Source organism: Ahaetulla prasina, chromosome 2 (assembly GCF_028640845.1).
Source record: "Ahaetulla prasina isolate Xishuangbanna chromosome 2, ASM2864084v1, whole genome shotgun sequence".
Classification (NCBI taxonomy): domain Eukaryota; kingdom Metazoa; phylum Chordata; class Lepidosauria; order Squamata; family Colubridae; genus Ahaetulla; species Ahaetulla prasina.
Genome location: NC_080540.1, coordinates 144848019 through 144865785, shown reverse-complemented (window position 1 = coordinate 144865785; position 17767 = coordinate 144848019). Strand labels below are relative to the sequence as shown.

General features: G+C 36.9%; 1 protein-coding gene across 8 annotated transcripts in view; it reads left to right on the top strand.

The window, feature by feature from the left end:
• Nucleotides 1–955: 955 nt before the first annotated feature.
• CEP112 (centrosomal protein 112) overlaps nucleotides 956–17767 on the top strand; it is a 292963-nt gene continuing 276151 nt past the window's right edge. For 4 of the 8 annotated variants that reach the window (XR_009153592.1, XM_058170477.1, XM_058170478.1 and 1 more), the window contains exons 1-4: nucleotides 956–1313; nucleotides 4304–4448; nucleotides 10643–10833; nucleotides 11900–12069. Coding sequence is in view for 7 of the 8 variants with exons in the window: in XM_058170477.1 (XP_058026460.1) it covers nucleotides 4349–4448; nucleotides 10643–10833; nucleotides 11900–12069 (461 nt within the window). In the remaining variant the exon portion in view is untranslated. The remainder of the gene's footprint in view (nucleotides 1314–4303; nucleotides 4449–10642; nucleotides 10834–11899; nucleotides 12070–17767) is intronic. The other 4 variants (XM_058170475.1, XM_058170472.1, XM_058170473.1 and 1 more) reach the window with 1 other exon arrangement.

Sequence of the window (17767 nt, the reverse complement as noted above, 5' to 3'; positions counted from 1 at the left end):
TAATGTTGTTCCTGCAATGCTTCCTTCGGCTCCAACGATGAAGCTTTTCTCCCTCTCTTTTAAGGCCGTTTCTTTGCCTTTAATACAGGAAGCCAAGATGGAAAACTCCAAGTTTTCCTGGCACGGCGTCCATATCCATACCCTCGAAGCTGCCAGTCCTTTCACTATTCCCAACATTCCTGGAGGACACTAAATTCAGAACCCATCCCCTTATAAAAAAGTAATACAAATAGTCCTCGGTTTACAACAATTTGTTTAGCGACTGCTCGAATTTATAATGGCACTGCAAAAAAGTGACTTATGACCCTTTTTCACACGTATGACCGTTGCAGCATCCCCATGGGTCAAGATTCGAATGCTCGGCAACAGGTTCATATTTACGACCGTTGTAGTGTCATAAAAGGGGGATCCTATGATCCCCTTTTGCGAACTTCCGACAAGCAAAGTCACTGGGGAAGCCAGATTCACTTAACAACGGTGTTAATAATTTGACAATCACATTGATTCCCTTGCCTAATGTGGCAAGAAAGGTCAGTAAAACGGGGCAAAACAAATTTTTCCCTTAGCAATGGAAATTTGGGGCTCCGTGGTGGACGTAAGTCGAGGACTCCCTGTACTTACCTGCAGAGCCCCAGGGGCTCACCTTCACTAACGGTGTGTGTGTGTGAGAGAGAGAGAGAGAGAGAGAGCTTACCCGTTCCTGCCCAAACCCGAGTTTTTGTCTTTTATTTCCAGAAGGCAGCAGCTTTCCCTCGCTTTCCTTCCTTCGTTCCCCCCTCCACCAACCGCCTCACCCCTATCAGAATACTCCCCACCCAGCCTTTCTGACCTCCAAGACAGCCCCTCCCAGACAGAATTCCAACGTTCCAAGAACACCCACAAACTCCGCGTTGCGCGGCAACCGCCCGCCAAGCTTCTCACCGGAAGCGGAAATCACTTGGGTCTGCTCGACACTCCCTCGCTGAGGGAGAGAGAGAGAGAGTTGGGCGCAGGCCGTTGGCTGCGTTTGGATGGGCTCCTAGCAGCGGTTGCGTCCGTCCTGGGTTTCCTCCGCGGGGCTGAAGCGCGGCCTTGGCTTTGCCCCAGTCTCATGTATCCCCTTCGCAGTAGGAGGAGGAGGTGGAGGAGGCGTAGCCGCGTCGGCGGCGAGAGTTTGAGCGTCTCCGAGACAGTTCGGTCCCCCACTTCCGTCTCAGTCCTTTAGACTTCTTGCGTTCATTTCCCACCCTTGGGAAAAGGGGTTTGTGCTAGTAATCCCTTCCCTCAGTGGGAAAACGGTTGCCCAAAGCCTCCAACGTCGTGGACTGCGTGAGGTAAACGGGGCTATATAATGGTCAGGAAGGTCGGGGTTGAAGAAGCCAAAGACTGCAGGTTTCCCGTTGGGCACATTTCTTGGCCCTGAGTTCTTGAAATGTGGGGAAGTGTGCTTGTGAGGAGATTGTGCATGCGACAGAGGTTCGGTGTTGCTATCCCGTGGGATACAAACCCACCGAACTTTAGTGGCTCTGGGTGGTTTGACTTACTTGCGCCACAAATCAGACCAACGCATTTTTAGCCTAGTGTGAACCTGTTATTGGATGTGGCTCAGTGGGTTGTGAACATAAACACACATAGATATTATTTTATTTGCCAATCATATATATATATATAAGATAACAAGTAAAAGTATAAACGTAATTTGATACATGAAAAGAGTAAGTAAGAAAGGAATATTAGGACAGGGACGGTAGGCACACGGGTGCACTTATGCACACCCCTTAATATATACACACATACCCTGATTTACTCAGTCATGGGTGAGACTTGTACCAAAATCCAGTTAGAGGTTCAAACTTTTGAGTAGCATGAAGTAATTACAATTAAAAGAGTTTATCCTACATACACTTTCATGGAGGATCACTTATTTGTTTTTGTTTTTTTGTGTGGAAACAGTGGCTTCTCCCCTCTGATTGGAAAAATGCTAAACAACTCTTACGCATTTCGGCAGTCGTTTGCTCTGCAAACTTGTTTCAATTTAGTTTTATACATATTTCTACTGAGAGAATTCATAATTCTATGTATGTCTATAGATTCTATAATTAATAATTCTTATGAGTTAGGATTAACTGTATGCATTAGTAATTTGTGGGGCTTTGACCGCATTTTCTATGCTCAATTCACTATAGGTTGGGAATGACTGGTAATGTCCTTAGTCTTTGTGATGATTTGCTAATTAAAAGAGCATTGAAGTTTGCGAGTAGTATAGCTGTTGTAGGTAACACAGATTTATGATATTTTGATTGGATTGCTGAAGCAAATTCCCTAGAATGGTCCAAAAAAGAAAATTTCCATGGGTTTTGTTACACCTAGAGACTTTTGTAATTGTCTTTAGGTTCTATTCTGTGGGGAACGTGAAGACCATCACAAAAATATCTTAAGTGTAAACAGTGTGAATTAATGTCCTGCCTTTAATACAAGTAGTTCTCAATTTACAACCATTCATTTAGTGACTGTTCAAAAAAATTGAAAAAAATGACTCATCTATTTTTCACACTTACAACCATTGCAGAATCCCCATGATCGTTGGCAATTGGCATATATGTAGGATGATTGCATGTTATGGGATCATATCAGTGATGGGTTGCTATTGTTTCGCCTCTGATCGGGCGAACCTGTAGCAGCGGTGGGAGACTCTGCCCACCCACCCGGATGCTTCTGCACATGTGCAGAAGTGTTGTGTGTGCAAGCAAACCGGTAGCAAACTAAATTGAAACTCACTACTGGATCATATGATCATCTTTTGTGATCTGACAAGCAAATCAATGCAAGAAGTCAGTTTTACTTAATAAACGTTACTAATTTAACAACTGCAATTATTCTTGTGGCAAGAAAGGTTGTAAATTGGGGCAAAATTCACTTAACAACTGTCTTGCTCAGCAGTGGAAAGTTTGGGCTCAATTGTGGTAAATCGAGGAGTCTCTGTAGTGACACCAAGTAGATATAACAATATTCCTTATCGGGATTACCTCTATGTGTGCTCATAATACTGAAGTTGAGTCTGCATGCTTATTAAAATACTAAATTTCCCCTACTCAAAGATTTCATATACTTATGATTAACAAAATGCAAAATATACCAATTGCTGCAAGTTGAGAGGAACAGTTCAAATTTTTAAACTATTTGGGTCATAGAAAACAATGGAGCTTGTTACTAACTCCATCCCCCTTTTTTATATCCTAGAGGTTATGAGTTGTGTGCTTCTTATTAGCTGCCATCCCAGTCTACCAAAACAAAGTCCAAGAAAATAATAATAATAACGCATATACAATAAAAAAAATGCTTTGGCAATTTTTATGTAGGCTAGGTGAAAAAAAGCAATCAGCAGCATGGATTTCTATTTGCCAAGCAAATTTTCATCATCTCTCATAAAAAATGCTAATCAAAAAGCAACTCTCTGTTATATATACTATAATGTCTGTGCATAAAAAAGATAGCTACTGCCCCTGAACGTACTTGAAGTGGCCATTCAGAGCATCAATATTTTGGATGTCCCTACAACTTCCCTTTCGCTTTGTCTCCAGTTCCAGTGGGAACTCTAAAACTTCCTATAACCATCCAAGGCAGTGATCTTTGGCCTATTGGTGCTTTTGGATTGGATGCTATTTGATGCTTCACTTTATATAGAATAGAATAGAATAGAATAGAATAGAATAGAATAGAATAGAATAGAATAGAATAGAATAGAATAGAATAGAATAGAATAGAATTTTTTATTGGCCAAGTGTGATTGGACACACAAGGAATTTGTCTTGGTGCATATGCTCTCAGTGTACATAAAAGATACATTCATCAACAATTCTAAGGTACAGCACTTAATGATAGTCATAGGGTACAAATAAGCAATCAGGAAACAATATCAATATAAATTGTAAGGATACAAGCAACAAAGTTACAATCATACAGTCATAAGTGGAAGGAGATGGGTGATGGGAAAGACGAGAAGATTAATAGTAGTGCAGATTTAGTAAACAGTTTGACAGCGTTGAGCTTATATTTGAACTTATTCATAAAATATAGTATTTGGAAAAATGTAGTAGCTACTAAGATAAAAACTGCAAAATATAAAAGCTTTCATTTTGAGTATAATTTTCATTTTCAGTATAATTAAAATTTTCTATTCTGAAAGGTATATAGAGGGAGGAGGGCAAGAAATATTATTTATTGCCTCAGGGAAAATATTTTGTGTAAAGTTAGATGCCCTTTTTAAGTTATGAATATAGTGATAGATATAATCTGGTCCTGATTTTCTGAATGATTTTTTCAGTAATCTTGAAGAACACATCTGTATATAGTTTGTTGACTGAGCACAATGAGCAGTGAAGAAGAAGCATGGGAGAAATTGGATTCAGAATTTGACCATTATGTTGTGGATATGAAGTCTTATGTTTTAAAACTACCTCATAAATCAGGTAAATATTTGACAATTGATGCATTTCATATTTTGTTTTCCATTACATAGAAACATGACTGAATAAAGTAAGTAATAATGTTACCTAATTCTTAAAATTACTGGTAAATGTGATTTGGAAGAAACTTGCATACTGGCAGATACACAATTTTTTCTTCATATTTTCAGTGCAAAACAGAAAAATAAAATAAAATGTTTTTGAGATACATAAATAGGAATTCACTGCTTAGTTGATAACTTAGAAAATATTTTTGCGATGATGTGATGGAGAGAGTAGTATGGAGACAGATCCAATGCTTAGTGAAAGTGAAAGAATGTGTGTGTATAGGTAGTCATATATAATTGTGTTTGTGTGCATAGGCAGTCATATATAATGTGTGTGTATGTATACACACACACACAAACACACATGTATATATATATATATATGAGTGTGTGTATAGGTAGTCCTCTATGTGCGACCACAATTAAGCCTAAAATTTCTGTTGTTAATGAAACATTTGTTAAGTGAATTTTGCCCCATTTTACGACTTTCCTTAGCCACAGTTGTTAAGTGAATCACTACAGTTAGTAACATGGTTGTTAAGTGAATCTGGCTTCCTCGTTGCCTTTGCTTGTAAGTAGGTCGCAAAAGATAATCACATGACCTCGAGACATTGCAACTGTCATTATATATAAATCAGTTGCCAAGTATCTGAATTTTGATGACGTGACCATGGTAATGGTCATAAGTGAAAAACAGTCTTAAGTCACTTTTCTCAGTGCTGTTAAACGATCATTTTATAAACAGTTATAAATCGAGAACTACACTGTGGGTTGTCCACACAGGTATCTCTGAAACTCTTCAAAGCAGACAGAGATTTTTCTGCCATTGTAGGAAAAAGGGAAAGTACTAATAATGTGTCTGGAAAGAGAGAGGAACCAAGAAAATTGCCGTGATATCCTTTGCTTTAGCTCATCAGTAAGCAAGAACTGATGTAACTGAACTGTTTTGGTCCTATAGTACTGTAAAGCTGTTCATATAATACTAGGAGATTGCCTGTGATATTTAAAATGAAAGAAATGTATTGGTAGAAGAATTTTAGTAAAGAAAAACAATTCTTTATCTCTCTCTATTTTCATATAATGTTTTTGTTAAAAAAAATCCATTATCCATAATCAGCTGTTCCTGAGTAAGTGAGAGATAGAGTATAATAACTCCACTCCCAAGTTAGTACTTTATGAGGAAAAGAAATTATGAGAAAGATGTTTTCAATTTAATTTGAATTTCAATAACAGTAACTTTATAGTTTATCAGTTTGGAGTAGCACCAAGTGAGATTTCAAAACGTATTTGTTTAGTCCCAAAATAAATATTGAAGAAATTACACCACTTCTAAACAAGTAAACTAATTTTGCCGCATGTGGTGGTAATACAATTAAAAAAAAAAAAGTTTGTTGAATGGAGAGTTTGAGGAAGCAAGAACCAGAGGTTTAAGGAAGTCTGAGGAAATACATATTTTGCAATGGGCAAAAATAAAAAATAGAAACATGAGAAGAAGTTCATAAAAGATTATTAAACATAAAAAATAAATTAGTATAAAATGATGATACCAATCAAAATAATTGCCAGATTCTAGGCAATGAACAAAGTGGCTCTAATAATAGAATATGAAGTGCAGAAACTTCAACATGGAACACATGACTCAGTTATTGACAAAAAGGGATATTTAGGAAGAAAGCATAAAAAATAATGTTACTTCAAGTTTACAGATTTAAAGGAACAAAGCAGGCTGAGAAAATTGTAGATGAAAGAAAAGGAACTGCAGAGTTAGAAATAAAAGCCCTGCAATTTTTAGATGGACTGAGAGATACAAGTGCTCAATTCTAACATGAAAATGTCATGAGTTAAGGTTCAGTTGAAAGCCTTTTGCTTCCCGTAAGGAGTTTACCATTTATACATTTTTCAGTTGCCTTTTGAAGAGATGTAAGTTGAGAGACGGGGACTTCAAGAAATTAATTCCAAATTTGATTACAAAATTAATTCCAAATTTGATTACTGTTTTACTGTTATTTAAAAAAAACTAAAGAGTTTATAAAGGAGCCTTTTTTTTAAAAAAAATACTTTGTTCAAAATGAGGTACTAGTAGTTTTATACATATCTCAAATGTGCAATTATAAAAAGAGATAGAGCAAGGAAGGTCAAAAGTTAAGCGCGAGCTCAAGACTTTTTTCTTTCATCAAGCAGGGCTGGCCTAATGATAATTTTAATTACGGGTTTTTAGTGGGGTTATTTTATTATTTTATAATTTTATCTTCCTAATTTAAATTTTCGGTTTATGGAATTAGATTTTTAAATATATATTGTATTTTAATTTTTTTTTACATTTGTTTTATTTATGCTGTACACTGCCCTGAGTCTTCGGAGAAGGGCGGTATATAAATTTAAAAAATAAAATAAAATAAATAAAATAAAAAGGTGGTGGCACTGCAACTCCAGAAAACCCCTGATTAAAATGAATTATCTGAACCCCTTTTCAGTCAACATTCAGGCTGAACAGATACAGTACAGAAATGGCATTGGTTGCACTGTTAGATCTGGCAGGAGTGGGATGGAGGTAGTCCATCCATCCATGCTTCTCTTGACCTCTCTGTGGATTTCATGACAATCGACCATGGTATTCTTTTGGGTCAATTTAGGGAATTGGGGATGGTTTTTACTGGTCCACTTTCTTTTTCTAAGACCAGTCCCAATTAGTATTGATAGGAAATGAGGTGTTCACAGCCCCCTACTTTGTAGGTATGCAGGACTCATTGATCTCTCTCTTCTCCTTTTTAACATGTAAGGGTTGGATGAGATCATCTGTCACCATTGGGTGTGGTATCTTCATTTATATACCTCCATCCTGGATGAAGTGGGTGATGTGGATGTTGTTTTGTGGTGCCTGGAGCTATGGGGATCTGGATAGGAAATAGCTGAACCTTGGTAAAGTGGAGTGGTTGTGGGTGGGTGATGAGGGATTTGTTTATCATCTTGGTCTTGGATAGTTTGGCACTACCTCAGACAGGTGCACGATCTAGGGACCCTCCTGGACTCATGGCTCTTGCTCGAAGAGCAAGTAACATTCGTGGCTAGGAGAGCCTTTGCTCAACTTCATGTTGTGTGATAGTTACACTCATTCTTGGGTAGGGAGGCTCTTTGCTCAGTCACTCACACTCTGGTCATCTCCTGTCTGGAGTAATCCAATGTGCACTAGCTGGGTTTATCTTTGAAAAGTACCCAGAAGCTTCAGCTGGTACAGAATGAGGCTGTGTGAGCAGTTGTAGGTTCCCCAAGAATAGCTGCACAAGCTGCTTTGGGGGTTGGTTTGCATCTGGGTCCAATTCAAGATGTGTTTATGCTTTTTAAAGCTGTACATAGCATGTGGCCAGATTCCCTGTGGAACTGTCTTCACTCCATTATATTGGCCCATCCCACTTGGTCAGACAGGGAAGGTATTTGTGGATCCTTTTGGTTAAAGAATTGCGATTGGCAGGGCCCAGGAAAAGAGCTTTCTCTGCCATTGCCCCTCCACCCTTTGGAACCTTCTCCACGCACAGATGAGCCATATCCCGACCCTCCTGATAGTTTGTAATTGCTTGGTTGGCTCTGTCAACTTGCTTGAGGCCCATAGAAGAGCATGCAGCCATTGGGCTGGCTAGTATTCTGAGGCCCCTCCTCCACCTTTTTAATCTTGAACTTTAACTATTCCTGTGTTAATTGTTTTTATTATAATATATTATATATATATGTTTTCTGAGGTTTTCACGGGTGTTTGTATGTAGGTCTTTGGTTGTTCGGGTTTTCTCCATACATCGGGTTTTTCCATACATCGGACAAACCAACATAAGTGCACGCATTGAAGAACACAAGAACTCAGTCAAAAAAGAGGAACCAACTTCTTCCCTGGTCCAACACTTTAAAGTCACAGGACATGATATTGACTTTAAAAAGACCAGAACTATCGCCAAAACTGAACACTTTAACAACAGAATAATCAGAGAAGCCATTGGCTTCAGAGGATAATTAGAACTGCAGAAAAAATAATTGCTACCAACTTGCCTTCCATTGAGGACCTGTATACTGCACGAATCAAGAAGAGGGCCGTGAAAATATTTGCAGATCCCTCGCATCCTGGACATAAACTGTTTCAACTCCTACCCTCAAAACGACGCTATAGAGCACTGCACACCAGAACAACTAGACACAAGAACAGTTTTTTCCCAAAGGCCATCACTCTGCTAAACAAATAATCTCCTCAACACTGTCAGACTATTTACTGAATCTGCACTACTATTAATCGTTTCATAGTTCCCATCACCAATCTCTTTCCACTTATGACTGTATGACTATAACTTGTTGCTGGCAATCCTTATGATTTATATTGATATATTGATCATCAATTGTGTTGTAAATGTTGTACCTTGATGAACGTATCTTTTCTTTTATGTACACTGAGAGCATATGCACCAAGACAAATTCCTTGTGTGTCCAATCACACTTGGCCAATAAAATTCTATTCTATTCTATTCTATTCTATTCTATTCTATTCTATTCTATTCTATTCATTGAGATAGAAAAACGCCCACACAGCATGAACAAACGAGATGATACCTACCCGCCTACCAGCCATTTGGAAACCCGCCCTTATTGACAAACAAGTCCCTGACACGAGGAATGACACCAGACCCACACTCACGAGGTCCACACAGGATGTCACCACCGCACATCCACCCAGAAAGCAGACCCAAACCCACACTGATCATGAAGCACGACCAAGGACCAGAAGCCAGACCGCAGCTGCAACATTAGCCATTTCAAACCCCTCCAATCCATACATGCAGCAGACTGACACCCACTATGAAGATGTAGCACCATCACAAAGCCAAACAACAGCTATGCAGCTCACCAGCTCAAATCCCCCTGCAACACAGACTAAATTGAGCACAACCAAGCCCCCACCCAAACAGGACACACCCCCAGCCAATCAGAACACAAAAAAACCTCCATCCAATCAGAGCACAGCCAAGCTCCCAGCCAATCAGTTCAAACCCCCACTAGCAGTTAAAAGGAAGAAACAGCTGCGATCACACATTGCTCCCAGAAGCACGAAGCTGAAGCCTGAAGATGACGAATGAGACTTCGTTGAAACGTTGCCAAGACATTTCCAATTTTACACGGGAGAAAACCCGAACAACCAAAGACCTACATATATATATATGTATATATATATATATATGTATATATGTATATATAGTTTTTATGTTATTATGCTTATTTGTACCCTGCCCAGAGTCTCTCTTTGAAGAGATGGGTAGTTTTTAAATATGGTATATAAATAAATAAATAAAAGTGGTAGACGGTTTGGAGAACATTAACATGCCTAAGTTAAATTTATTTTTAAATTACCTTATGAGTTAAGGATAAGAATAAAAATTAGAGAGCTTGATACAGTGATGAAAGCAGTGGATAGAAAGCAATCATTGGCAAACCTGAGATAAATAAAAGAAGTTATTATTCAGTTCAACTTGAAAGAAAGGTATACAAGGAGAAGAACTTTTTGTTTGGAAAAACGGTTAAATTCCCACAATCTTCAGAGGAAAAGAATGTAAAACATTTGCCATCCTCTCAATCTTCATATTAGGATTAGTCTATAATGTGAATTTCTCCTATGAATTTAGAGGTTAAAAATGTATTTGCTTCCCAGTGCCTAGTGCCTTTAAATGTTGGAAGTGTCTGTCATTGCTTACTGAAGTTGGTATAAGAACTTGCCTAATACTCAAAGGAGTCACACTTTGGCTGTCTAAACAAGCCCAGAAAGAATAATTTTCTTTTCACATGAATAAATATGTTAAAATAAAAACTCAATTAATTAAATTTATTAATTTGCCAATTAAGTTAAAAATTAATGTAGCATGTAACTTTTTATTAATGTAGCATGTAACTGTTTAATTTTAAAAAAGAGTCCTAACTTAGAAGTAAATGTATTAGGCTGCCGGCATCTTAATGTTTGTTGTGTTATTAGGTACTTAAGGATAATATTCTGCACAACATTTTAAGTAATACATTTGTTTCATAATCTTTATCTTGAAATAAAGAAGTTGCATATTTGACTTTAGGATGGAGAAATATTGTTACTAATTTCTGTTTCCTAAATGTATCTTTTGCCTTCTTTAGAACGTTACAGATGTGCTGTTTGGATTAAAAAATTTTGTGAGCCTTCAGGTGCTGGTACAGGAATTGTTGGTAGAAAGAATAGAAACTTATATGCAAAACTGCTTCTTCATATGCTAAAGAGAGGAGTGTTGGAGGGACCATTTACACAAAAACCTGAATCAGGCATATTGAAAACACTTCCGTCATACATGGTAAATATATAATTCTTTGCTATAATTTAAAATCAGTATGTTTCATATTTCTATTTATGGGAAGAGAGAACTGATTAGGGCTTCTTTTATTTATTAATACAATTTATACTGCTGCCCAGTTATTCAAAAACTCTGGGGAATGAACAATCCCCCCACCCTGAGAATTAGGCTAAAAGAAATAAACTAAAACTGCTTTGAGGCACAATAAAAATGCAAAAGTACTAGATTCATTTGCCCATGCCAGAGCTCCCATAATAATGTCCCAAATCAATGCCTGGGTTTACTCCAGATGCTTAATATTCAGTTGAATAATACATCACAGGATGATGTTACCATTAATTTAAAATAGACTGGTATTAACATTAAGAACTAAAATATGAATTAGCACTGTTAAATGTGATAAGATGCATCAGGAAAATTTAGGGCAAAGACAGGTAGTAGCAAAGATGCTGAGCATGACCTTGCTGCAAGCAACTGTAAAACCAGGTTACATGGCTATTAATTGCTGTCATATTCTGGAGGTTATTTCAGTAATTTTAATACATCTGCAGTTTTCCTTAAATCTTGATTTGATGAGAGATGTTGAATATAGCATTCACAGGACTCATCAGGGAAAGTTTGAATTCTGGGGCATTAGTAATGTCTTGGGAGCTTTTTTAGAAAACATAGTATGAGAAGATATGAGCCAAAGATTTTACTACTGCAATATGAAAGCAGACAGAACTGTATGTTTTTGAATATGCCTCAGTCTATTGATAGTATAGTACTGTCATGATAGTTGTAGGAGATTTAGATATGTTAATAGGGAAGTTTGTAAAATAAATAACCTGTGCACATTTGAATACATATCTGATTTAAACTTGTATTGAAGGGTATATTAATTGAAATTGAAATGAGCTGCTATGTCAAGAGCTTAGGTCATTATACTAGATGATAGTTTGTTGAATGGATCCAATGACTACCTAGTATTTAGAGTTAATTTGCAATTTATTAAACAAAGTAATGATTATTTCTGGAAACTTACATTGTGAAACATATTTTTCAATATTCTATTTTGAAAATCTAGTCAATCTATTTTGATGAACCAAGTTCAAAAAGAGCTTGGAGTAACATCCCAGAAGATGTACGTGACTGGGTCATGGAAGAATTGGGCCAGAGTGATCATAAACCAGATGAATCCTGGAAACTTTCTTTTAAAGAAGAATCTGCTTTGGTTAGCACACCATCTAAACAGAGGTAAGAATTTCGTTAATAATCGTTTCGTTAATAATCGTTTCATAGTTCCCATCACCGATCTCTTTCCACTTATGACTGTATGACTATAACTTGTTGCTGGCAATCCTTATGATTTATATTGATATATTGATCATCAATTGTGTTGTAAATGTTGTACCTTGATGAACGTATCTTTTCTTTTATGTACACTGAGAACATATGCACCAAGACAAATTCCTTGTGTGTCCAATCACACTTGGCCAATAAAATTCTATTCTATTCTAATTGGAGATAAATTAATGCTAGAATGATGTTCTTTTTTATATTTTCAAAATGAGTAATTTTTAAAATAGATCATGGTTGTTATTTTATCTCTAAGAGACTTGGTTTCTTTTGATGTGGTAGATTGGCCTTTGTTATTTAATAGGACATCAGCTTATTAAGGTGGCTTCATCTGTACTTATGGCTTGTCCTTACCAATTGGTAGTTACATTTCTTTTTCTAGTACCATGCTTCATTTTTGCCTCAGTAGTTGTATTTTTACTGTCAGTGGTTTGGACTCTAGGCTAGAATCCAGGAGACCATGAATTCTAGACCCCCCTTAGCTATGAAAGCCAGCTGGATGGCCTTGCGCCAGTCACATTCTCAGCCCAACTCACCTCACAAGGTTGTTGCTTTGGGAAAAATAGGAGGAGGATATATTCACTACCTTGAGTTATTTGTGGAAACAATAAAGGAGTGATACAAACAAACAAGAAAATAAGGCAGGAATGGATCATCTGCAGCCTTCAACTCTTTTGGTAGCTTTTGTAACCTTCAGAATTCAGTGATGGAATTGCTGAATATCAGTGTCACAGTTCATGACAATTGAGGTTGGAATTATGTGACATAGGTATTGATTGATTATGTGTCAAGTTGGTGTTGACTCTTAGCAACCACATAGATATATTTTTCTTCCTGACAATCTGACTTTAACCTGATCTTCCAGGTCTTCCAGTAGTGAATGTTTCCATTGCTACTGCAATTGAGTTTATTCACCTTGCTGCTGGTTGTCCTCTTTTCTTTCCTTTTATCCTCCTCACTATTACAGCCTTTTCTAGAGAACTAGGTCTTTTCATAATGTATTGGATAATTTGAGATTGGTCATTTGTGCCTCTAATGAGGATTCTGGGTTGAATTGTTCCTCAATCCTTTGGTTTGTTTTTTGGCCTATCTATGGTAGTCTCAGGAGTCTTATTTTATTTATAAATTGTACTTATGAGGCCAATAAAAATAACTTTATTCTGAATAATGAACAATAAAACCATAAAATAACAATGCTAAATCAAAATGGCATTAAAATGTGATGTTACTTAAAAAAAGACTGGATGATAGTGTTGGACATTATGGACAAGACCAACAACCCCTAACTCTAACCAACACCAAAATTCAAAAATTGAAAGCTTGTTCTTTTATTGTTGATGTTGATTCTAAAAGGCAGAAGTTATCTACCACATTGATGTCTTCATTATAAATTCTAAAGCTGGTTGCTGTATTTGCCAATAGTTTGGTTTTCTTTATATTTAATCTTAGTCCCATTTTCTTCATTATGCTCTTGACTTTTATTAATAAACCTTCTAGATCCTTTGCATTTTTCTCTATTAGAATAGTATCAGCATTGTGCAGGTTAGTATGTTTCTTCCTTCAGTTTTAAATCTGCACTAAAGGTAGTCCTTGGCTAAGAACGGTAAGTAGGACCAGAATTAACATTGCTAAGTGATATGGTTATGAAAGTGGTGTCATGTGACTGCATTACTTAGCAACAACACATTTGGCAGCCCCTGTTGTCATTAACTGAATCCCAGTGGTCGTTAGGGAAGGATCCATTCTCCTGTGCGCTGCAGGAGAGTCCAATGCTTGGACTCTCCTGCAGCGCACATAGAATGAATGTTCAGGTAAGTCCAATATTCCCTCTGATCTGAGCCATTTTGATCTCTCCCAGCCCTGAACTTCCATAGGGGAAGGGACTGTCACCTCTTGAACTCCCCCCACCTGCCTACTCCCCCCGCCGCTATTTCTGCCCTTTTCACTTTTTGCCTACCAGTTGATGCCAGCTGCCCAGACAAGATAAAGTGCTTGATTATACTGTATAGTACAGGATGATGGCAGTGAAAAGACAGCTAACAACAGAAATGTTGGACAGGAGACAAGAAAGAGGGAAGACAAGATGACTACCTGGGTGTCTGCAACCATGGACCTCAGGATGAAGAAGTGGCTTAAACAGAGCCAAACCTCAGGAGCCAAAGTAAATGGGCAAATGATAGATAACCTAATGAGTAGAAGTAACAGGAAAGGAAGCAGCAACTGAGAAAACCGGGTGTGAGAACTGTTTGTTTCTTTTCCTCAGTCTGGAATGAGGTAAAAGTTTTTCAAGCTGTTTCCTTTAGATGATATAAAGATGTGACATAAAAGAAAAAGAATCAAGAAGTCCAGCCAGAAACAAATAAAGAGAAGGATAAAAAAGTAAAGATTGCAGAAATGGACAGCAGAAGTTAAAAAAAGATAAGAGAGATTGAACTCTGTAACAAAAGATGTATGAGAGTGACTATGGAGATAATGAGATTAAGAACACTGCAAATGGGTCAGAAATAAACATATCTGAGATACAAAACAGAAAGATATGAGAATATAGTGAAATTGGACTTTAAAGTCAAGTGTAGATAAAGATCTTATAGAAAATAATTAAAATATAAAATAGTTTTATTATTAAGATGTATCTGTCAATAGTTCTAGACATTTATAATTCCCTTTTCTTTTATTTGTAAGGTTTCCTATTTTAAAATGCTCCCTGCTCTCACCGAGGGGAGATGTATCAATAGCACTTAGACTTATAAACCGCTTTACAGTGTTTTTACAGCTCTCTCTAAGTGGTTTACAGAGTCAGCATATTGCCCCCAACAATTTGGGTCCTCATTTTACCAACCTCAGAAGGATGGAAGGCTGAGTCAACCTATAAAAATCAATTGTCCAAATTTCCAGTGTGTTGTGTTGTAATCTCGGTCAGTCTGGTTATTGGTGGCTCAAAATGAGTACCCATGACAGATGATCCTCTCACATTGGTAAGGTGACCAACTTTTTTACAATGAGAAGGAGGACACAAATAAATTGAAGAAAAAAAATATCGTAAATAAAAGAAACATTTTATTCATTGCAACAATAATACAGAATACACTATAATATGATAAATGCATAATAAAAACATTTGTAACAATAACATTTGAAATTGTAATTATGCTTACATGTCTATTAATTATTATTTAAATGAGTACTTTTCCATTGAATAAATAAACTTGTAAATAAAATTATACATATTTGGAAATTATTAAATAGATAATGAATTAATAAAATGTGAATTATTGTGCTCATCTGTGTATAATTGAATATTCACTGAGAAAGAAGTGAGTCTAATTCGTGCGTGTGTGCCATGTTGTGTTTCGGTAAAAATTAAATAAGCCCCTTGCGCACGGTGCACTCTCTCAAAACAATTCTCCTGTGCGGAGTGCATGCATTTCATACTTGCATCTCACTGCACTGTACTGAGCCTTGACGAATCCTGTCAAACAAATATGTCATATCACACGCAATGTATTGGATCAGCATCGATCGAATACGGAGATTTACAGATTAGTCTTCAAATATCGAAAAGGAGGACATGTAAGGGGACACTTCGAGAGAGGACAAAACTTACAAAATAAGGACTGTCCTCCCTAAAGGAGGACGATTGGTCACTTTAACATTGGAGGACTCTCACCCTGTTTGTTACTAAGGAAGACTGATGATCTTTTGGAATATTAATAGTTTTTATGAAATGGCTAGATTAAAAGCCTTTGGATATTTGGTTGCAGATGTTACGATGTAAGAAAAGAACATCAGAGGCAATGAAACAGAATTACAGTGGGAAGATGGAATATAAAAAGCTTGAACTTGGGGAAACCTTACACAGCGAAAGAGAAAATTATTCGACTTAAACAGTGATCTGTTAGGCATCAGTGAGTTGAAATGGTTTGGACTCTTTCAATTAGAAATCATTTTTTTACTGTTCAGAACATGAAAAAAGGAATAGTATTGCTTTCTTAAATTGTATATAATTTAGCACTGACAAAATTATATATATTAGATTTCATGCAACTCTTTAATATGATTGTTATTCAAGGTGATGGTGTGATATGGATGCAGGAGAAAAGGAAGTTGAGGTTGGCAGTTAAATTACATCTGAAGTTGATAGAACAGTTAAGCAAGATGTGCTGCATTTAGCTGGAGATCAGAATTCCAAAATTGAAAATATTAAGAAGGGAAGTAGGGTCAAATTGTATGGCCGAGGAAACAAATGAAAGAGAACAATTTAACCAGTTTTTTTTTTTTAATTGAATGGTTTCCATTACTGTCTTCAAACAACAAAGCAATGTCTACGTATCTAAATATCACCAGATGGAGCACACAAACATAGAATTAACTATATTATTGTGCAAAGAGGTGGAAGAGCATGTTACAATCGTGAACATATACTGGTAATCTTTGATTTATGATCACAGGACTAGCAATAAATAAATAAATAAATAAATAAATAAATAAATAAATTAGTTTATTTATTGGCCACCCATCTTACCATGATAACTCTGGGCAGCTTACAATATTAAAAGAATAAAATTATACAAAACCTATACACAATATGAACAAAATACTATACAAATATAAATACTCAACCCAAACTAAAAGATGGGGAGTGAGCGAGTGAGTAGGATGAGCAGGGGAGAGGTGATGTGAAGCCTCTCCCATTAGAGTCCCAAGCTAACTGGCAGAGCCAGGTCTTTAAACTCTTGCAAAAGATCAGGAGGGTGGGAGCTGACCTCACTCTGGGAGGGTCAAGATATTCCAAAGGGCAGGAGCAATGGCAGAGAAGGCTCTTCTCCTGGACCCCACCTACCAGAATACCCTGGCCAATGGGTCTTGCAGCATGCCTCCTCCGCTGGCATGGGTGGGGTGGCCAGTCCCATTGAGAAATCATTTAGTAAAGTGTTCGTTAAACAAGATGTCACATAACTGCCTACATGATTGCTTCACTCAACAACCAAAATCACAATCCCAGCACACCTGGTGGTGGTCGTTAAGCGAATGTATGGGTCATTAAGTGGATAGAGTTACAGATAAGGGAGACCGTGGGAGGTTATGCTCAGGACTCAATGAATTTCCACGGAAGCCAGCAGAGAAGATTTGTACATCATACTTTAAAATCATATAGAGAAATTGAAAATGAGGATCAGTGCTTGGAGAATCCTTTTTCAAAAGCTTGCCAGTAGTTTTTTGGAGGAGCAATGTGTAGTGAATTAAATGATGGAAAACAACAAATGGAAAATGTGAAGCAACAATTACATAAATAAAGTACAATTTTTTTCTTTTGTCTTTCCAGTGCTGAAGGATTAGTGTTTTAGGAACAAGAAGGGCGGGGAATAATTTTCTCTTGTCCAGTTATCAATTTCCATTTAATAGTTATGTAGCTCAGTGGAAGCTCAATGGAAAATGAGCATTCAAAAATATTAAACTGCCTCAGTTAAATTAATATATGTAATTATTTCTTCCCAGAACCCACAATCACTTTGATAATGCAAACATATATGTTTTTATGAGGCAGAAATTTAAATTCCTAAATTCCAATACAAATTAAAATAACTAGTTGTGAAAA